The sequence below is a fragment of the Bufo gargarizans genome, chromosome 2 (assembly GCF_014858855.1).
Source record: "Bufo gargarizans isolate SCDJY-AF-19 chromosome 2, ASM1485885v1, whole genome shotgun sequence".
NCBI lineage: Eukaryota > Metazoa > Chordata > Amphibia > Anura > Bufonidae > Bufo > Bufo gargarizans.
In genome coordinates, this window is record NC_058081.1 from 139,649,373 (window position 1) to 139,672,154 (window position 22,782).

Consider the following 22,782-nt stretch of genomic DNA (forward strand, 5'->3'; position numbering starts at 1 on the left):
ATGTCTGTAAAGTGCTGCGGAATAAAATAAATAAAACATATTACAAAGTTTTTTCTCTTGGCTTGTGCTATGGATTTGTGGAAAATATAAATGATAGTTATTCTTAAAGGGGTTATCCAAGATGCCCCCCTATATGCCCAGGCCCCTCACAGAGGTTGTACTTACCTGGCTCCCCAGCACCCACGTCCCTTCTGATGGCTGCCACTGCATGCATCTCCCCGCCGCATGGATGAAAACATCCAGGGGAGGGGGGGTGTTGGCCAATGGCAGGCCGCAACGGGAACGAGCCTCCCTAGCGTCACGCAGCCTGCTATTGGCTGCCCCCCATCCACATGACGGGGAGATGCAGCGGTGGCCGCGCGGGAACCAGGAATGACATGGGTGCCGGGGAGCCAGGTAAGTATAATCTCTGTTCGGGGAACGGGCATTATAGATTTTGGATAACACCTTTAAGTTTCCAGTAGCATTTTCCTTGACAATTAGTTTTACTAACAGAAATGATGTGGATTCTAACCTTGGCTTTCCAAACTGATATCCATTACCCCATGTTTAACCTTCATGTGACGACTGAGGTTGCCTTTCAGGTTAAACTTGCTGGAGCAATATGGGCATTTAAAGGGCTTGTATCCTGCATGAAGGTGCATGTGACCCAGCAAATTATACATTCGGTTGAAAGATTTTCCGCAAACCTAGGAAAGAAAGCGATACAAATAGATGAGCTGTGCAGGACATGTCGTGCATTTGATGCTAATGGTCTCTTTATTGGAAGCAAAATGAGACACATTACAATGAATCTGCACATCCTGAGGAAACAGTGAAGCCATACATTTCATACATAGCCAGGGTCTTTTCTCTCTTGCTGCATCGCATATTGTATGGAGATGGGGCTTTTTCATGATATATAATTGCTAACAGTTCTTTCCACACTCTAGGAACAGAGGGACAAATGGGCAAATTCTAACCAAGAGCAGCCATTTCCCATCACAGGTTCTATTTGAAGTATTAGAACAAAGCAGGCATGCTCAACCTGGGGCCCTCCAGCTATTGTAAAACTACAACTCCCACAATGCCCTGCTGTAGGCTGCTTGGGCATGATGGGAGTTGTAGTTTTGCAACAGCTGGAGGGCCGCAGGTTGAGCATGCCTGGAATAAAGAATGGTCCGTTCAAAGATGCTCTTGGACCTAAAAAGTGTTTGACAACACCTAAGGAACTGTTCACACAGCAAATTTCCATGTGGATTTCGGCATGTATTCTGCATTAAAATCCAAAGAAAACTTGCGTCTATTCCATCTCCCGTTGTTCTTGAGTGGGAACCCCTGCTGCTGTTCATATGTGCAGGTTTTTCTGCAAGGATTTTAAACCTGCATCAAGAAAGAGTATGTTCCTTCTTGGTCCAGTTTCCATGCAGAAACTTCAGCGGGTGTCACACGTGGATTAGTCCCATTTAAAAGGGCTAATCTGCAATTGGACATGCAGCAATCAAACTACAAATCTGCAGCAGACATTTGAGGGTCAGCACAGACTCTGAATTAAATGCTTGTCAGATTTTTGCAATTTTATTTTTAAAAAGACCTCCAACCACATTTCATTAGATAAAACAAGAAACACTTTATCTACCATGAATGTCCCCTTTGGGTACAGTCACACGTGCAGATTATTTTATGCAGTTTTTAAAGCCAGTATTAAAGGGGTTATCCAATTTCTGAAACAGCCCTGCCATGCGCCGGGCCCATAACATGTAGTATACTTACCCTGCTCTCAGCGACGCTCCTGGCCCCCGCACCACCGCTGCCGCTTCTCCCTGTGCATGGATGAAAATATCTGGTTTCGGGATAGCCTCCTTAGCGTCCCCACCTGCCATTGGCTGATCCTCCCGACACCTGGATGTTTCCATCTGTGTACAGGGAGAAACGGCAGTACGGGGATCGGGAGCGGGGTAAGTATGTTACCTGTGAGGGGCCTGGCACATGGGGGGGGGGGGGGCTGTTTCAGAAAGTTGATAACCCCTTTAAGAATGATACAACTTCGCTATTTTGAATCCACTCCTGGTTTTAGCTTCCAAAAAAACTGCAAAAAAAATCCCTGACTGCAGGAATTCTCATCCAATATGTAGATCGGTCCCAAACTGTAGAAAGAACACACAGTCTGCCCTGTATATTACTTTATAATTGCTCTTCTAAGTTCTGCTGACCACATGACCATATTGCCGAGAAAGAAGCCTTAGGCAAAACAGGCAAAGTTTTGTAGGGAAAAACTCTGAGGAGTTCTAGAACATTCTAAGACCAGGTGACACAAACACTGCTCAGCTTTGAAGAAGAAATCCTTTCAAAATATAAAAAAAATGTTAGAACTGACATAAGCAATTTCCCTGGTCACACTGAAGCGTTGAGCAGTGCCACTGTCAGATCTTGGTTTACAATGGGCCAAAACTCAGCCTGGCTTGTACCTTGCATTTGAACGGCTTCACGGGGGAGTGCACTATCATATGGGTCTTCAGCGTTTGCTTCTGTACAAAGGTCTTAAAGCAGATATGGCACTGGAATGGGCGAACACTGGCATGGATCAGCATGTGGCGCTTCATGTTGGCATGCAGAGTGAATTCCCGCCCACATACCTCACATTTAAACTCCTTTACTCCCTGGAACAAATAAAGAATACAGATTAAGAGTTTTAGGGACATTAATCTAGGGTCATGATAAATGAAAGATAAGAAGAAGTGCTGCCTCAGATTCTGATTTATTACAGTTTTAATGCAGGGTGACCAAATTAAGGAGCGGTAAAAGGTCTCTTTGGATAGTGGTCACACATCAGTGTTTGGTCAGTGATTGGTCAGTGATTGTGAGCCAAAACCAGGGTCATGTTTTATACCTCATCTCTATGTAGCCTCCCATCTTGGCTCACCATCACTGACTGTGAAAGCAGCTTATAACTGGCACCAGCAGAATGCTTGCTGTGACTGTAAATGAGTCCGTCTACACAAGGCCGACATACTATAGCCAAGTCCTGCTTCTGCTTGAATGACTAGAGCTGTCCATACACATTCCATAGCTGTGGGCATAATGCTCATTTTGCCAACAGCTATTCTTCCTCGTTCCCCCATACAGTGTCAGACTGGGGTTCCTTGGGCCCATCAGAGGAGATTATTCTCAGGGCCCAACCCCCTATATCATCAATAAAGTGTAATAGGTTTTGAATCATACAGTAGATATAGAACTTTGCGGTAAGTGATTCAAATGTTTTTTTTCTCCTGGACCTTTGTGGCCCACTATGACTTCAGAGACTGGACATACTGGCCAGTCCAACCCTGCCCCCATATGCCAATGTACACAAAACCTGCAAGTGTTCTCAAAGGGAAGTAAAGGTGCCAATAAACATTAGTGTACAGTTGATTGAAACAGACATTTTCAACCAAAATGATTGTGTTAAGGGGCTAAATTTCTCCCGATGAACAATCAATTACATGTATGCCATATTTGTTAGTGGGTTGTATAGAGCGGGTTGACGAGCTGAGCTTGCTCCATATATGAGTGCTGGCTGTATAATATAGCAAACACCCAATGGCAGGAATCAGGATTGGAGAAGACTCCGATCCTAGTCATTTACCAGCTCAGACACTGTGGTCAGTGGCGACCACGGCATCTAGATGAAGGGACGGGGCTCCCTCTGTCATCCGGTTGGAGCCCCTGCAGTCAAATCAAAATTCCATAGACTGCAATAGTATTCTACAGAGAATAAAAATCTTTAAAAAATATAAAAACAAAAATACTAAAACTTTACCCCTTTTACACATTAAGCATAACCAATTAAACAAAATAAGCATTATTAGTATTGCTGCAACCCAAAAATATTTATCATGTGCTGCAAACCCAGTGATGGAAAAAATTTAATATAGTCTATGTGCTGTTTTTATTCATAATGCCACCCCCACACCCCCCAAAGAAGAACAATAAAGAGTGATCAAAAAATAATATTCACCCTAAAATACCAATGAAAACTACAGCTCACCCGCAAAAAATTAGACCTTTCATAGGTCTGTAGATGAAAAAGCGCTATGACATTCCGTTATAGGCTCCGTTTAGAACAGAATATAATAGAAGTCTATTGACATAGACTTCTATTAGGATGGAGAAAAGCGGAATGCCTCTTAAAGGCTTTCGTTCTGCATTCCGTTATAAACAGAACCTATAAAGGAATGCCATAACGCTAGTGCGAACCCACCCTAAGGCTGTCATATCACTTTTAGCAGACAATGAAAACTGTAAACACAAAACTCAAAGAAACATGGCAGAATTGCATTTTTTTTTTTTCTTTCAGTTTCACCCCACAAAGAATTTTTCCCCATTTTCAGAAACAAGCTATGGCAAGTGAAATGTTACCATTAAAAATACAACTTGTCCTGCAAAATATAAGCCCTTTATATGGCTATGTGAACGGAGAATGTAAAAAGTTATGGCTCCTGGAAGAAAGAAAAATGAAAAAATAAAAGTGCAAAAATGAAAAACGAACCAATCTTTAAGATCACAAGGTCATTTTAGCCGGCCGTTGACAGAAGTCCCTAGTTCAATAGTCGCTAGTCCACATGAAAGCAAATTCTCAGCAAGATCATTTGCCCATTGACTGCTGCCTGTAGTAGACAATATGGGCTAAAAAGTATGGTGCAGCTGTTCAACCATCAACCTGCTTCTATCTTATGCCCCCACAAATCTCCTCTGGCGGCAACTCTCTCCTCTGAGAACAAAATAATCAGTCGTGGAAATTCAATATGTCTTATACTTTGTAACTGACATCACCTGTCGAGGGGAGTTGGAAGGCTGAAATTTGCGGGTTTGGATGATATTCTCTTATGTCTATGGCCATGTGCGTTCCGCATTTTGCGGACCACACGTGGACGGCAGTATGATACAAATGCTTGTCCCATTGAAATGTATGGAAAAAAATTGCGGAACGGATGTGGCTCATTCATGTGGACGTGTTAATGGACCCTTAGGGCTCATGCACACAACCGTATTTTCTTTCCGCGTCTGTTCAGGGTTTAAAGTTACTCCATGTGCATTCCGTTTCCGTATATCCACAGGTCCGTTCTGCAGAAAAATAAAATAAAAAATAGAACATGTTCTTTCATTGTCTGCATAACGGACAAGGACAGAACAGTTTTTTTTTTTAGGGGCCAGCTAAGTTCCGTTCTGCAAAATATGGACGTCATCCGTATTTTTTGCGGACCGCAAAATACATACGGTCATGGGCATGAGCCCTTATTCTGTTCCTGAATATGCATAATAAATGTGGCTAAAAAGCTCTACGCAAAAAAAAATTGAGACACCAACCATAATGTATGTGGGCCAATGTTTCTTTTGAAGCATATATTTTAATAGTTTGTGGCTCCTTTTTCAGTGGCTGTTCAGATCACAAATCCACAATATCCTCGGCCAAGTCTCAAAACATAACCTAAACTGGAAATTCTATACATATACACAAAGTGGCCGCTTACTTTCTCCAGTTCCTTACACGACTAACACAATAGTAAGGCTACAAGAATAATAAAATGTATAAAATGCTGATGTTCTTTGACCCTATACAGCCACTATATAAAAAAAAAATACTTTTCTTCCACAGTTCTAGTTTTTTTAGGCACCAGCTCTCTAGCCTGGATAACCTACATAAAGCAGCCCACATTCCTGGACCAATGTAAAGTATCAGAAAGAAGGAAAAGAAGGTGGGAAAGGAATTAAAGCACACCACCATCCAAAACTAGATAGTCATGTTGCAGTTCAGTTATCTCCATTCTTTCTTCTCCCCTAAAATCATTCCAGGTTTTAGGAGATTTTGTCAATGGTTTACCTTCACTATACACTAGAGGGAGCCAGATAGCAAGAAAAAAAAAAAAAGGATAAATACACAATCAAACAGAACAAAAACTGAATGCATGTAAGACAATTTTTGTTGCTAGCCAACAGATACCATGCAAACCAATTCTCTATAAACATGGGCTGAGAAAAATAGCAGACAATTTTTAAATATTTATGGAATATAACATAAGACATGCTGTGTGGTAAGGCTAATGGATATATGTTTATGGCAGATTTCATGGATGTTCCCCTTATCACAACTTTGGAAATGTACTAGATTTCAAATAGGGGCCGAACACAAGCTTCTGGTTTGCTGATGTTGGTCCTACACCATATTCTTATATAATGCAGCATAACAATATGTGAAGGCCTGACGCATAGGAATACCTAGCAAATACCGGAAAAACACTCTAAATACATATATATATATATATATTTCAATAAATAGTATTGTGGGTGTATGAATGAAATACCTTGTGCGTAAGTGAATGCTGCTTGAGATGATGGATTTGGCTGAATTCCATGCCACACTCTTTACAGACAAATGGTCGTACATTCTGATGCTTCATCATATGGTTCTGTAGCTGACTGCGATAGTGGAAGGACTTGTTGCACTCCAGACACTGGTACATGGTGGGTCCTTGGTGTGAGGAGATATGACGTTTCAACTGTGTTAATGTAGCAAAGTCCAGTCCACATTCAACACAGACGTGGCACCGACCATTTTCATGTTTTACTTCGTGGGCCTTGAGTTCGCTGGGGTAGGCAAAGCCCCGGCCACAAAAGCGGCAGCTGTAGGGTTTGATATCTGTGTGGAGTAACATGTGTCTCTTCAGGTGGCTGGTCTGTGTAAATGCTTTGTTGCACACCTCACACTTGTGTGGTCTTGTCCCTTGGTGTGTAAGGAGGTGAGTTTGTAAGTGACTTGGCTGTTTGAAAAGTTTGTTGCAGTGTGGGCATGAATGGGGTTTGATGCCACTGTGCCCCAGGATGTGTGTGACTAAGTTGTACTTTGAGGTATAGGATTTCTCACACATTCGGCATTGCCACCGTTTCTGACGATCACCAGCCTCTACTAGATAAGAGTCATCAATCTGTACATTTATATCCAACCTATCCAACTGAGCCTTTTTGTTGCGTTCAACTGTTTCAGCTATATCCGTTTCATGTTCGTTAGGTTCAGGCCAAATAAAGCTTTGCACATTGTCCTCAGTTTTTGGTGATCCAACTATTGAGGTGCTAAGGTCACTAGGCTGCATTACGGTAGGCCCAAAACTACACTGCCTTTGTATACTGTCCAAGCTGGAGTTTCCAGGGATCATTGGCATAGGTGGAAGAGGGTAGGAGTTTTGGATGTGGTGCGGTAAAATGCGTCGATACTCAGTGTCCACATGACGTGGTCTTTCTCGAAAGTGGCGAAACCTCTTTGGCTTCTTATGGAATGTATTAAGGTCAATCATTTTCGTAGAAGTGTTTGGTACAGTATTGTGCTCCTGAATATCTTGTGAAACCTTTTCCTCATTTTCATCTTCTTCACTTTTGGCTCCTATTGTAACCTGGCAGATCTCCCCTGCATCTGCCTCCTCTTCAGGTTTTTCACATTTAATTTTCGGAACCACTTTGACTGGAAGACGTTTCTTCCGTTTTGGATGTTTTTCTGAATCCAAGGCATCATCTTCTAGTGGTTCAGCTGCAACTTTCCCTCCAGTGTTCAGGTAGTTTTCACCTTCTGGCTGCTCTGCCTCGATAGGTCCATTATCTGAAAAGTCACTCCTGGAAGCGGGGAAGAATCCACTTGGGCTGATTGTGGCTCCAAAAAGCTCATTATCTGACACAAGGCCCAGAACAGCAGCCTGTGCTAGAGAGAGTACCACCACGGCATCAGTCTGGGTGCCAAAGTCAGTGAACCGATCCATATTACATACCATCAGAATGGCATGCCCTTCCTGTGGAGAAAGTACATATTTTTATTAAACTATCTGAAGACCTATAAAAAAATTCTCTTTACACATGCAATGTACTGTATATTTGTATGCACACGTGAGGTACTGTTACGTATGCCCTACATTATAATGAACTAATACCAGTGAGAGTTGGAAATAGGATGGAGTGCAAGTTTGCAATATCTACCCTATCCCAAGTCTTTCTTGAGATCACAGTAGACTTTTGGGAATGACAAGTGCAACTTTCCCTTACATTAGATAGGGAAGCATTACTTGGTGTACAGACAGACAACATTTCTTGGAGGCAGCATAAACAGGCATGTAACACTTGTACTGTATTCAACCACAAGCCCCATCATCTCTATGCAGGGTCAGCGTTGGGATATGGTTAACATTATAAAATGGCACTCTGTCCTAATTTTCCAAATTATGAAATATATTGTTAACATTAATCTACAAATGCTACGAGATGAGAATTGATACTGCTGAATTTGGCGTAAATCCATCAGAGCTCTGCTCCTGTTGTCTCTCTGCTCTCCTCCTCCCTTCTTTCAATGTTGGGGATAACAGCAGAGTGGAAAGGGGGGACAATACAAGGCGGGCGGCTCACACAGACTGTAGATAGGGAGGAACGCACCACAAGGCAGTGTGACACCAGCATATTGGACACACAGATCCAACAAGTATTACTGGGAGGGGCATGTCCACATGAGAAGAGTCTAAAACTAGGATCAGGTTGCTAACTGAATAATGAGGGATCTGGATATGAATGACAAAATTAAAGTGTAACTTTTATATTCAAGTTAACCACTAAAATATGTAAAAATCATTTTTCAATGTCAAAGGTGTCCATATAGCCTCTAACATACTGATAAAAAAAATATATATATATATCCATGTCCTGGTCTTTAAGGTGTTGTCTGACTTCACCTCTGTTTTTAATAATTATATGCCCTTACAGGTAATATAGAGGGTAGCACCAGCACTGTATGCTCCTCTATTAGAGAGCATATACCCTATTTCCACACATGTAAGGTTTCTTTTACCATGCAGTGGCGATGCAGAGGAGTGGAGCACTTCTGCTCCTTTAGAATAACCCCGCAGTGGGACACTCTATGGCCAACTTATCATTTGAAGATCTTTCTAACAAAAAGAGATTGCACAAAGCCAAGAACTAACATAAGTCATGTGTCTTAGTGGTATTTTCATTATTAGTAATTGTGTTCCTCCTTTGCGCACCTGTCAGCAGGAACAGCCTTATTAAACCTGCTGATTAAAATTATACTGGTCTTGTGAAAATTGGTTTTGGTGTACCCTGAAGGGGGGGGGGGGATATTTTGCTAAAGAGAGATTGTGAGGTGGGGCCTAGCACCTCGGTGCACTAAGGAGTCTGGCTAGCACTTGATAGTTGAAGTGCACCGAGATGCTAGGCCCCACCCCTCAATGCACTGAAGCCATCTTTTTAAAAAAAAATCTCGGGAACACTGCAACCAATTTTCACATAACAGGTATTGTTTTAATTACCAAGACCAACCCTACCAACAGATAGGTGCTCTTGAACCTGGATTTTTAATGAACAAATATGTTATTTTGGCAGGGTAGCCTAAACACAATAATTAAAGGTTTGTTACTAAAGCCTACACATCAGATAAGATATTATGTAAAAGAAAATGAACATGGATTCTGAAAATGCAGCAGCGGCATCACAAATCCTGGGAGAGACTGCTTGTGGTAATAGGAATTCCTCCCTTTTCTTCCAGGTCATTTGATTTCCTATATTAAAAAACTGCAGTAGCGCAGATTCTCCTCTTTCCCACAAAACATGACAGATGGGTGAATACATGGTCCTCCATACAGTAATTCTAGAACATATTCATTTCCAGTGAGTCAGGACAGGAATATTAACAGCTGCTTTAATTGAAAGCTAACACTGTACTAAGTACTGAACTCCAGAAGAAGAAAGTTGGTGTAATGGAAAAGAGATCGGTAAGGAAAGCATGCAGCATTGCAGAGATGATCCTAGATGACTGCCAGGGACACGCTTTAGATGGTAGTATGACACTGTAGAACGTGGGGTTGGCATCAGTCTAATGAGGTCCCCCATACGTGATACACTTTAACAAAAGCTGTTAGATTTTCTTTGAAAATGTCTGTTCTAATGACTATCAACATGGATGTCAAAACTGGCTTGATGGAAATAGCACTGAACAGTTAAAGGGACTCCGTCACCTCCAATATCATGTAGGGCAGATGCCCCAAAAACATAACACCTATCTTGTGAAATTCAATCCTCTGAGCATAGCACTGCAATTATTACCAGTTCTGAAGCCTCCGGGACTGTCAATCAAACAAGGAGAGGCCTAGACGGCTTTACTGGCAGAGCAATGGTCCATGGAACAGAGCGGCCCTACCCATGGTGAACCAAAAATATTATTTGAATTAAAAAAATAAAATGGATTTCTTGCCTGTCCCCATAGAGAATTATTGTTCCTGGGCAGCAGATCCCTGTTTACACAAAGATGTGCTGCACAGAATTTTTTTTTATGCTAGCCAAAAGATAGTCACCTGTGACGTGGGGACATGTCTGCGTCTGGAGGAAAGAAGGTTTGTACACAAACATAGAAGAGGATTCTTTACGGTAAGAGCATGGCTGCAGCCTGACATATTGACCCCCACTGCTATGCTGGACCGTCTGTTGGCAGCTGTGTTTTGGAGGGCTTTGCCGTACCCTCTACAGCACTGGATCGGCCAGGTGTCTCCTGGTAATGCCTTAAAGATGGTCGACCTGGTGGATTGCTACAAGGCCACCAGAAATCTGCAGAGGGGTTCTTGTGGGATGGGGTTAGTCAAACCCCCGGAAATCTCCACCCAGACTCGGCAGCCGGTGTTAGCCAAACCTGTAAGGACTTATCCCCTGCAGACCCAGCCCCTGTGGTTTGCTGGCAGTGTCACAAGCCTGGACACCTAAGGACTGACTGTCCCCATCGGGTGAACCCATGGAAACCAACTATGGCTACCGCCACTCATTGTATGCCAGAAAGCGGTGTGCGACAGGTACCTCAGAGACTGTAGACAATAGCCACCTGTGCCAGCTGGAAGTGGGGGACACTCTGGCGGTGGCACTGGCCGAAAGGTTGGCGTTGTGTGCATTCATGGGGACTTAAAAGACTATCCCACCACCCTGGTCTCTCTATCAACGGTGGCCATCACCACAAAGATACCGTATGTAATCTAATAATTGGGAGAGACTTCCCCTGTTTCTCAGCACTATGGCCGTAATCACACTCACCACGTGGTGAATGCGGTGACGTCAAAGGTCCTTATATAATATAAAAGTATTAAAAAGGCGAAATGAAAAAAAGGGTCAAAATGGCCAATTTTCCATTTTTTGGTTGCTTCTCCACCCACAAAAATGTTTTATATCAAAAAGCCTTACACGTCCCAGAATCGTATCAATATAAAGTACACATCGGCCAGCAAAAAATGAGCCCTCATACAGCACAACTACAAAAAAAGTATAGGGGCCAGAATATGACAACAACAAAAAAAGGTTTTCCACGTTTTTTTTTTTTCCCAGCATCAAAATGCAAGGAAAAGTATATATATGTGGTATCGCCATATTCGTAATGACCTGGAGAATGAAGATCACAAGTCAGTTTTACTGCATAATGAACGCCGTAAAAAAACCTCTGTAAAACTGTGGCAAAATTGCAGTTTTTTTTTTCAATTCTACCAGCTTTGGAATTTTTTCCCCACTTCCCACTACACTCTATGCAATATTAAATGGTTGCATTGGAAATTACAACTTGTCCCGCAAAAAAGCTCCGGAGTAGAAAGGATTAAGATCACACACCATGCTGGGCTTTAATCCAAGTGCACCTCAGAGACAGCGAGGAAGATGACAGCGGATCCAGAGACTAAATAAAAGTTTAATCAGTTCACAGATCATTCAAGCATCTTCAGCTAGGTGCAAAAACAGCAGATGCCTGCATATAACCTACAACATCAGTAAAGCCACTGGATCTACTACAGAAAGTCAGACAGCCCAGGCATATCCACTGACAGAGTATCATCAGTAGCATCGCAGAGAAATCGGAATATATAACCAGCAGATGCTTCTTCGCAGGGCATTGTGCTATTAGTCACTGGGTGAGAAGTATGAGGATTTACAGATTGTTACACCTCTTGTGATCCTCATCCTCACACGTCAATTACAGTAGAGAGTACGTCTTCATAGAAACTCTACATTCCTGACACAGCCTACTGTCTGGGGTTGTACATTTAAGGGCTCATGCCCACAAGCGTAAGCGCTCAGTGCCCGTGCTGCGGACTGCAAATTGCGGTCCGTAATGCATGGGCACAACCGTGGGGCAGCCGCATGTGGATCGCAGACCCATTCACTTGAATGGGGTCCGCGATCCGCATCAGATAGTCCACACATGCACTACTTTTTTGCGGAACGTAAGCGCAGAATAGAACCCCATGGAAGCACTTTGTAGTGCTTCCGTTCCGTGGTTCCGTTACGCACCGCATGTCTGGATTTGCGGATCCATTCAAGTGAATACGGCAGGGCAACGTTCGTGGGCATGAGCCCTAACTCAGAAGAATGTATTGATATCTTTCACTTTAGTGATTGACTGCGTTATTCTGGAGAAAAAGTACTTTCAAGCCATTTGTAAATGAGCAGTTAAGTGACCCGAAGGGCAGGTCGAAGCCTCTCTGTGTACTCTTCCTCCTCCTGCTTCCTCTGCCAGTCCCTCCATCTCCTTCTTCAATGACAGGGCCAGGTTCTTGCAAAGTCATCTTGCCAGGCCCTGTCAATCAAGGAGAGGGAGGAGCTGACAGAGAAAGAAGGGGGAGCAAGGGTGCACAGAATGGCTGAGGGCCACCCTTGGTGCACTTAACTGCTTATTTGCATAGTAGTTGACTAGTCCCACAAAGATGCAGCATACAAAGAAGAAAAAATGGCAGATACAGGTCATATAATTGTCAGGTATAGTGCTATCACTCTTACAATGAAATGTTATCTGAAAGTTTAGGTCTGCTAAGGATGGGCATTGAATCCAATGGAAAATGTCTCCATTTTGAATCAGGTTGTAAGTCCAACCTCTAGGACCCTCACTTATTGGCTCCCCCTGATAAGTGAGTGTTCCTTAACAATAATATATAAACAGATTGCCAACAAACAGTCTCAAAATGGTGCACAAAAATAAAAAAAAGCATGTTCACTTCATCAGTCCCCTGCCACTCCTGTTCCGACACTGCCCACATTGCCTGCTGATCCCCTCTCGACACACTGCAATAGCCTACTCAACCATTCACTAGCTGGGGCAGGTCAATGCTGCAGCTGAGTGGGAACAGTAGGTGACCTGAACAGAATGGGAGTTGTCCACATATTATTTGCTGGACAACATATCCTGTCGTTATGCTACAATCATGTACACTCAGAATACTCGTTAAAGGGTTTTTTCAGAAATAATTTAAAATGGCCAATGGCCACCAGCATCCTGTCCTAGAATATGAGCAGGACTGGTTGCCACCACTTGCAGAGCTGCCTTGGGGGGGTGATGTGATGGAGCCTCACTACACACTGGGTGTCTTTACTCCACAATAGTGCTGGAAAAAAGTAGCAAATTATGGTGCACGCCATATGAGTGCAATCATTTTCAATATTTGAAGCTTAGCACAGCCCACTGGATTTACTATAACCTGGTGTGAGTTATAGCTGAAGTACATGTCAGCTCTGGGCTGGCGTAGAATTCCGTTTCTGAGGCACGGACTGCCAGAGATGCACCTAATTTATCAAGAGCACTATAAGAAATGAAATGGTATGGGCAACAAAGACAAGTTAAATAAAACTTCCCCTATGTGCATACCGATGCAGAGAAAGCAGAAAAAGCATTGGGGGAAAGGCAGATAGTTTTAATTTTGTGACTGATGAGAGTAACCTGTGAATGGAGGACAAACTACAGTTTGATGGAGAGTAGCCTGTAGTCTGCTGCCAGCTGACAAGAGAAGGACACTTCTCCAGCCTAACTGCTATTAGCAAAAGGACCCCTTTGTTATTCACACATCGCCATCATACCCACACCTACTGTAATCCATTGAGTCTATCGACTTTTATAAAGTAATCATTCTTCCAGCAGTTTGCGTACTCCTCACCATAAAACTGCCCCCGGCAAATGGAAGCTTATCAAATTATTTAGCAATGCTCTTCTTAGAAACAAGGAAAACTGGAGGCTCATACTTCCTCATGATAGTATCTGTTGTGTCCTATATAGTTTGCATATTACTAGGTGGTGGCAACAGGTGTCCTTTTATTAAGCGCTTTTGAAGTGGGCACATGAAGAAATGATTGCAAGGAAAACTACAGGAACGGACACAATGAGTACTTTATCAGAACAATAAAAGGCAAAACCCAACCTTATCTGCAAAGACCACAAGGCATGTCTCCACAAGGTAAAAGTAAGGGTTAAATAGGAAGAGGGTGTATGAGCCAGACAAAGAAAAAAATGTCAGAGGAGGAGACCAGTGCAGAAACAATGGACACTGTCACATAGGGAGGGAGGACAGGAAAAGAGAAAAGACAGAGAGAGGCAAGCAGGAAAAAGAGAGAGAGTGAGAGAGAGAGAGAGAGAGAGAGAAGACGCAATGGAAGCACAAGAGGCAGAGAGACCTTAAAGGAACCATGATCACGAGATGTTAGACTTTTTCATACATTTTCTTTCTTGTCTCTGTGCTTTTTTTGTAAGCAATAATTTTGGCACTTTCACAAGCTTATAATATGAGTGTGTTTTAGAGTTTGCATTATGACTGCAATACGCAGGCCTCCTGCAGCCCTACTGAACCAGACATGTACTGCCATAGATCCTATGGAAATCAAGATCCAATTCAGTAGAAATGCGGGAAGTCTGGGTATTGTGGCTATAATGTGAACACTATAATGTCCTTGTATCATGGCAGGGTGAAAGCTGCCTCCGCTTCTTTCTTCTCCTGGCCATAATGACAGCCTGTCAAAAGAACATACATCAGCAAATGCTTGGCGAAGTCTATGTGCATATACAAGGCAATACTTATTTGGCCATTCTTCTATTCTACCCGAACTAATCCTCTGGATAATAATACCCCTGCATAAAGGTTGTTACACACTGATGTGGCATTACAATATATGGTCTTATGAGCACGTATGGGTTTGCGTACTCCTCACCGTTCCCTCCCTTGTGTTTATGCTTAATCTGCTTGAATGGACCATGGATGGTTTACTTCTGTAAACTGAGATAATAGAAATACAATCTAGAATATTCCTCTCATACAATAACTGCAGAAGAGATTTCTTTTCTCTTATTAAAGGGGTTGTCAGAGTTTTTTGTTTTTTTTTTGCTCTTTGTATGTTTCTAACTAGGCAAATGAAAGGACTTTACAATTCATTTACTTCATCTCCAGTTGCTGCTTTCCCAGATTTCACTAATGGTCGCATGACCTGTGATTTCAGCTTCTCTCCCTGCTCTGATGATGATTCCTGCACAAGCCTGAAAGAGCAGATGTGTTTGTACAGGAGATGTCACTGTGCTGGCCACGCTCCCCTTCACTACCGTCTGCTCTCTCCCTGGATTCTTAACCCCTTCAGCTGCACAGACTCAGGGCTGAAGGCTTTACTGAGTAGCTGCAGACAGTGAGGAGACAAATGCTGGGCACAGGAGCTGACAGACTAGAGGAGTTCTGCAAAAGAACAGGTAGGGGGAAGATCCTGTATCAGCAGTGTCATTGTACAGATGGGACTTGTAGTCCTACACATACAACATACTGCTGAGTCTCCCAGCAGGCAGACATGTCATTCAGGGCAGCTCTTGTATTCACTCCCTTTGCAGAGCGGGGAAGGGGCAGAGATTGTTGTTATTGCAGGTAAACAAAGAGCCAGAATAGGACCAGGGAAATTAGAAAATATATTTTTTGTTACCTAAAACTTGCTTAGCTTAGTTATATATTGCTGCCCATCAGATTTACAGTGCTATAAAAAAAAAAATCTTAACTCGGACAACCCCTTTTAGGACTTATTAAACTGGATGATTTTTGGGACAGTTATCAAAGAACAAATGTTCATAATAACACACATTCCCGATAATTGGCCCATATAATCGTGCCGCCGATCTGTGAGCAAATGCTCATATGTCGGTTGATTTGCAGCTTTTTTCAAAATGAAATATGCACAATTATTGCAAGCACATCTCCCTGTGTAATCAGAACTGAATGAGGGAAATACGACTGCGGTAGAAAACATTCCTCCTCCATTCACCTTTCATCGGCCACTGTAAAGGCCGATGCAAACGAGTGCAGATCAACGTGTTTGTCGTCAATTGACACTAGGGCCAGTGTTATTTATATAATTATAAATATAATTATTTCAGATTCTGTAAAGTTCAAAAATAAAAATAAAAATATTTTGCTAAAGAGAAAAAAAATTAAACCAAGTTTCCATATTTTGAACCTGGACCAGGACTTATCCTGAGACAGAAGGGGCCACCCACTGTGCAGGGAACTGCAGGACTGCATGTCAGAGTCAGTGGAGATCCAGAAAGTCAGAAGACATAGTGATGGCTTATCCACAATATGTCATCACGTTTTGTGATGGAAAACCCCTTTAAGGACAGCATAGTTGAGTAAAGTGGTATCAGGTGAGGTATGTTGGCCATAGGCATAGCTGTAAGTTAACTGACATAGATGAAGAAATTAGTTTGCAATTCTTAAGCTCTCCATAAACATTAATGAACTGTCATCCAAACCTGCCAATAATGAGTTCAGCCAACAGTCTACTGTTTGTGGGGAGCTCAGATGATGTAAGAGGGACAGAAGGATCAGGAAAAGTGAATATTTTCACCCATTGACAAATTTTCTTAAAACATCATGCTTACATTTCCTCAACTATGAGCTGCAGAAGAAGGTTGAACACAAAGTCAATATACATAGAATGATATACTGTATGGAACATAAGCCTAATGTACAAAGGCACATGGATAACCAGAAAAACTTAAATTAAGGTAGAAAGGAAAATTAGATGCACAACACAGACGAGAGAGAATATATAGAACTCTTGTCCAAAAGAGACAGGCGAGGCAGAAAATTAGAGGATGGAGCAGGTATTGGTTGAGAGGAAGAAGTAGAGAAGTAGATGTATTGTTCGAGAAAGAGGAAGAAAGATGAGGAAGATAAGAAGCAGACAGAGAGGAGAGGTGGAGGGACAACAGGAAGATGTGATGAGAGAAAGCAGCAGAGGTAAAAAGGACGGGAGGGGGAAAGAGATGGAAAAAGACAGACTGAGAAAAGTGAGGAGGGGGTGAGAGAAGTAAGCAACGGGAGGCGATGTTGAGTGAGAGATGATAAGTGTGCAGAGATGGAAAATAGAAAAAAAGAGCAACGCAAAAAAAATCACTAAGATGAAAAAAAAAATGGAAAGCAAGAGAGGATGGACATGTGAGAAAAATGGGGAGGGGAGAGGGCAGGTGGAGCGAAGAAAAGAGAATTGGAAAAAAAAACTAGGAGACAGAAATCCGGAAGAGAGGGGCAGCATCTAAGGAATAAAAGAATACAAAAAACAGACAAGAAATTCAGGAGGTAGACAAGAAAGATAGGAGATGAAAAGGAATAGTATAATAAGGGTTATAAAGTACAATGGGGGAAGGGATAGACAGAATGACAAGGAGAAAAGACCTAAGTGAAGAATGATATAGTTAAGCTAGGAAGTTACTATGGGGAATGTATGAGAGGAGAAGGAAGATGATGGACATAAACAAAGAGTGATGGGTTTGTCACGTAAAGAGCATACATCTACAAAAGGAGAAGAAGCAAAATAGTCATAGATAGAGGTTATAAAAAAAAAGAGGAAGGTGGGAGATGGACATTAGGCTGTGGAGTGTGGGTTTGTCAGTCTAGTATAGGATGCCAGTAGGCAGAAAAAGATATGATAAAATACAGATCTGGCATAAAGGAAGAAGCAGAGGAGAGCTGCAGTGGAAAGAGGAGGAAAACATACAGGTTGGGAGAGTCAGATGTAAGCAGTAAGATAGAGCAGAGACATGAGGAGAGGCGAGAAGGAAGGGGTGGCAGGCACGGAGGGGAGAAACAAATGAAAGAAATGAGGAGACAAGGAAAGAGTGTGCTTTACAAAGATAAGAGGAACAGCAGTCAAGACATTGGGAAAGGAGAGACTGATCATGACAAACAGGAAAAAGGCAGGGGGTGGAGGAAGGTCTGGTATGTCCTGAAGACGCAGAGGAAGGAAAGAGTGGGAAAAATTGGGGAGCGGAAAAAAAGATATATAAGGGATTAACTATGAAGAGAAAACAACAGCAGGGGTGGGAGGAAGAAAGGAGGAGATGAAGGGGGAGAGACAGATGGAAGACAGGAGAGGGGGAAGGGAAGAATAGAGAAATGAAGTACAGGAAAAATCTAGAATGATGTGGAGAAAAGATTAAAGTTGCCAAGATGGTGAAGATAAGGAGCAAAGAGGGAATAAGAATAGACACAAACAACACAAGAAAACTGATAAAGAGTTAAAATAAGAGATAGACAAGCCTGAGAAATACTGATAGAGAACAGCTGAAGTGTGCAGGAGGCAGAGGACTGTACACAGCAGAGAACTATAAGACAGAGAGTGAGTGAAGTGGCCTCCTGTGCTGGAGGGAACATGCAATGCACTGCTGACCAGCCAAAAGTCTCTTACCATTACTGGGTCACAGAACCCTAGCCCTACGAAAGAAGAGAGATGCACCAACCCATCTGTTCTGCAGCCTAGCACCCAAGACGATACTTCTATTCTAAATACGAATGCCAGTATGAGCAGCATGCCACTTTTACTTGCTCTTACTGTCTATAACTACTTTATATACAATAGGTCTCAGGGGCCAGTATGGTCATTGCCAATAATATGTGGAAGCACTGCTGTAAGGGCACCAATCTCTGACAGTAAATGGTGTTATAGGAAAAATATGTTTCACAAGAATGCAGAAAATAAAGGAAAGAGACAATTCTGTTATTATCATGGACACTCCTGCGATAGGTTATCGGTGAGACTAGTAACACGTGGTTTGATCTGACATGTTTTCCGTTTGGATCAAATGATGTCTGTGTTGTTTTTGGTGCTTGCCACAGCTTCTTTCCCCAGGTGTGGCTATAAGGGTCATTTTACCTTCTCTATTTACAGTTGCTTCTCCCACTAAGCTTCTGTTTGGACCTTTGGATAGATTGTGGTTGGATCTCGGTTGAGTTCCTGGTGCTTCCTTTGCTCCTTTGACGTTATGTCTTTCCTTTCCCTTTTGTATTTTGTTTGGGTTCTGTGTGTTGCATTTTCCTATTGTTTGTATTAGGCCTGAAAGAGACTCCTGTTCGTCCTTCCTTTTGGAGGAATAGGTAGTCTTGTCCCTGCCATTAGTACCAGGGTCCTATAGGGCTTGATCGGACTCTAGGTATTCCTGCGTATGAACTCACCTACCTTTGGTGTCTGTTCATACTGGTAGTCAGTCAGGATTTTGGTTAGGGTTTTCACTAGGAGGTGTCCATTTTCCTTCCCTAGTTCTCAGACCTGATTCCCTGTCCCCCCCCCCCCCCCCTTCTCTCCTATGCTCGGTGTGGTGTTTCCCTCCCAAACCAAAGCGTGACAGTTATGTATACGACTATTCTGTAGAAGAGTATGTAAGTTCTGTAATCAATGCTGGGGTTACCTCTACATCTTCTGAGACTCTGCTCAGACTGGCATCATGGTTCCTGCATTTACAAGATATGACAGTTCCATTATGATGGGGGTGTTTTCCCTAATTGACTTATAATGGATCTGTCAGATTTGAAGTCCCAGACAGAGAAATCCTCTTCTAGGCATCTACAGTTTCTGTTTTACCTAATCACACTGCAAATAAAACCCTAATAAAGCTACACATGGCACGTTCTACCTAGGATCTCAGACTCTTACCATTTAAAAAATTTAAGGATTTGTCCCATTGTTTTTATTTGTATTTCATTTTTTAAAGCTCCCGCATAGTTAATGGGGCCAGCAGGTATCAGGTAGCATTGGGCAATGGCGGATCAAGAAATAACGCTAGAATGAAACTAGCCTTAAAGAGGACCTTTCACCTGGAAAAACATTGTGAACTAAGTATCCTGACATATACAGCGGCGCCCAGGGAACTCACTGCACTTACTATTATCCCTGGGCGCCGCTCCGTTCTCCCGTTATGTCCTCCGGTATCTTCGCTCAGTAGGTTATAGTAGGCGGAGACTGCCCTTGGTCTGCTGGGCGTCTCCTCCTCCTAGGCTGTTGCGCTGGCCAATCACAGCGCACAGCTCACAGCCTGGGAGAAAGAAAACTCCCAGGCTGTGAGCTCTCGCTTGCGATTGGCCAGCGCAACAGCCTAGAAGGAGGAGACGCCCAGCAGAACAAGGGCAGACTCCGCCTACTATAACCTACTGAGCGAAGATACCGGAGGACATAACAGGAGAACGGAGCGGCACCCAGGGATAATAGTAAGTGCAGTGAGATCGCTGTATATGTCAGGATACTTAGTTCACAATGTTTTTCCATGTGAAAGGTCCTCTTTAACTGTCATAGCTACTAAACAACAGATAGGGCTAGTGGCAGTTGGAGGACAGAAGTGAGCAGGTGCGACCACCTCAGTGATCCTATTGAGGTGGACATCGAAATAAAGGAAAGAACAGATGGCACCTTACAGATAGATTTTATTGAATTACTCAGTGGCTATACTACATTTTTATGGACTAGTACAAGAATTGTTCTCGCCAATATACAAAATTTCAATGAGGCACTGTGGATATTGGGGTATTATAGTCCCATAGTAATTTACATAGAAAAATCCCATGCACTCTCCAAAGAATTCATATGCAAAGTTCATGACTTATTACACATAAAGCAAACAAACTGTAACAAGAAGCAAATTTAAAGAGGCAGTGTGGATTGTACAGAAAAATTGTAAATTTTCTACAGTTTCTGTTGTAGTAAACGTTGCTTGTATTGCGACATGTCAATCAAGACATTCCCTCTAATAGGATGCCAAGGCTCCTTTACGCACATTCCTACCATACAGTGCACCAAATGCCGATCCCCTACTTCCTATTTCTTCTATTTGGGAAATGTACTTCTCTTATTACATTTGCACTTCCATACTCTACCCTCCTCTAATTTACCACTATTCCTGGACGTACTTCTACCTATACTTAGTTTTAATTTATGTCAATCATTTTAGTGCTCAGTTTGCCGCCTGTTTATGGTTGATATCTGGTCATATGTTCTTTACAACCGGATGGTTTTGACAGTATTTTGCCATTTCTTTACTATCTCCCTATTACCGTTTACATGGTAATTTTCTACATTTAGCATCTATTATTTTCGTAGCATTCTTCAGTTGGTTTCTAATTCATTAGCCTTTTGCCACTTTAGGACCAGTAATTTTATAGTATTTTCTAATAGTTGATACCTACCTTTCCCTGTATCTACCCACAGAGACATACTGAAAAATGTCTGTGCGAGACAAAATGTCTTGACTGACATGTTGCCATACAAGCAACATTTAACGTAACAGGAACTGTGGAAAATTAACATTTTACTATACAATCCACACAGCATCTTTGAATACTCAAGCACACTGAATTTTCTTCTTGTCACAGTTTATTTGCGTCACGTGTAATAAATCACAAATTTTGCCTCTGAATTCTCTGTTGAGTGCGTGAAATTTGTCTATACAAAATTTTATGCAATTACACAAGTATTCAGATCCAGGTGCTGATTTATAAAAATATAGAATAATTTTCATGGAAAAACCCATGTAATGCAATTCACTAAAAGGATATATAATACATATTTTATATATCAAATGTTTTGGACTATAAGGCCGCATGCACACTGCCGTTGTGCGGCCGTTCCGTGCATTGAAGACTGCAATTGCGGTCCCCAATGCATGGGCAACATCCGCACAGCGGGCTGGACCCATTCAACTTGAATGGGCCCGTGGTCTGTCCGCACCGCGAAAAATATGACATGTCATATTTATTTGAGGTGCGGAACAACGGAAAGAAACACCACGGAAGCACTCCGTAGTGCTTCCGGTGTTCCGTTCCGCATCTCCGGAATTGCGGACCCATTCAAGTCCAACGGCCGTGTGCAGGATGCCTAAGACATACCAGACTATAAGACACACCTAGGATTTAGAGAAGGAAAATAATAATAATACCTCAGACCCTAATCCTTATCAGTCTCGCAAATCAGACCCCAATTCTTCATCAGACTTCAGATCAAACCCCCAAGATCCAACAGCCTTAGATCAGACCTCATCAGAGCCCCCATCAGATCCCAGATCAGACAACAATCAGCCTCAGATCGGACCCTCATCAGTCCCTATCAGACTGGAACAGTCTCAATGGAGTCCAGGAGAAATGGGACTACTTAAAAGTGGCACTATTCAAGGCAACAGATAATTGCATTAGGCTTGTCAGTAAAAGCAAAAAAAAGGAAGAGAGGCCACTGTGGTACTCTGCAGAAGTGGCCAAAATCTTTAAAAACAAAAAGATAGCATTTAGTAATTATAAAAAACAAACAAACGAGGATGACAGGGAAATTTATAAGATTAGGCAAAGAGAGGCCAAGCAAGTTATAACAGCTTCTAAAGCACAGGCAGAAGAGAAATTAGCTCAGTCAGTGAAAAAAGGCGATAAGGCATTCTTCAGATACATAAATGAAAAAAGGAAATTTAAACAAGGAATTACCAAATTAAAAACAAAAGAAGGAAGGTATATGGAAGAAGATAAAGAACTAACTGACTGCCTCAATGAATACTTCTGTTCAGTTTTTACAAAGGAAAATGAAGGAAAAGGACCTCAGTTAGGAAAGAAGACTAATGAATCTTTTGATGCATGTGTCTTTACAGAGGAAGAGGTTCTAAGTCAGATGTCTAAAATTAATACAATAAGTCACAGGGGCCTGATGGGATACACC

The 22,782-nt window shown here is 42.3% G+C and overlaps 1 protein-coding gene and 1 long non-coding RNA gene across 3 annotated transcripts in view; one reads left to right on the forward strand and one right to left on the reverse strand.

Annotated features, from left to right (window-relative positions):
- ZNF710 (zinc finger protein 710) overlaps nucleotides 1-22,782 on the reverse strand; it is an 80,745-nt gene that overhangs the window by 3,060 nt on the left and 54,903 nt on the right. For both annotated transcript variants that reach the window (XM_044279508.1, XM_044279507.1), the window contains 3 exons: nucleotides 6,321-7,793; nucleotides 2,448-2,639; nucleotides 515-689 (listed from right to left, as the gene is read on the reverse strand). In XM_044279508.1, coding sequence (XP_044135443.1) covers nucleotides 515-689; nucleotides 2,448-2,639; nucleotides 6,321-7,775 — 1,822 coding nt within the window. In that variant the 5' untranslated portion in view covers nucleotides 7,776-7,793. The remainder of the gene's footprint in view (nucleotides 1-514; nucleotides 690-2,447; nucleotides 2,640-6,320; nucleotides 7,794-22,782) is intronic.
- Nucleotides 14,153-22,782, forward strand: part of LOC122927564 — a 33,816-nt gene continuing 25,186 nt past the window's right edge. Inside the window, exon 1 of the long non-coding RNA XR_006387808.1 lies at nucleotides 14,153-14,249. This is a non-coding gene — a long non-coding RNA (uncharacterized LOC122927564). The remainder of the gene's footprint in view (nucleotides 14,250-22,782) is intronic.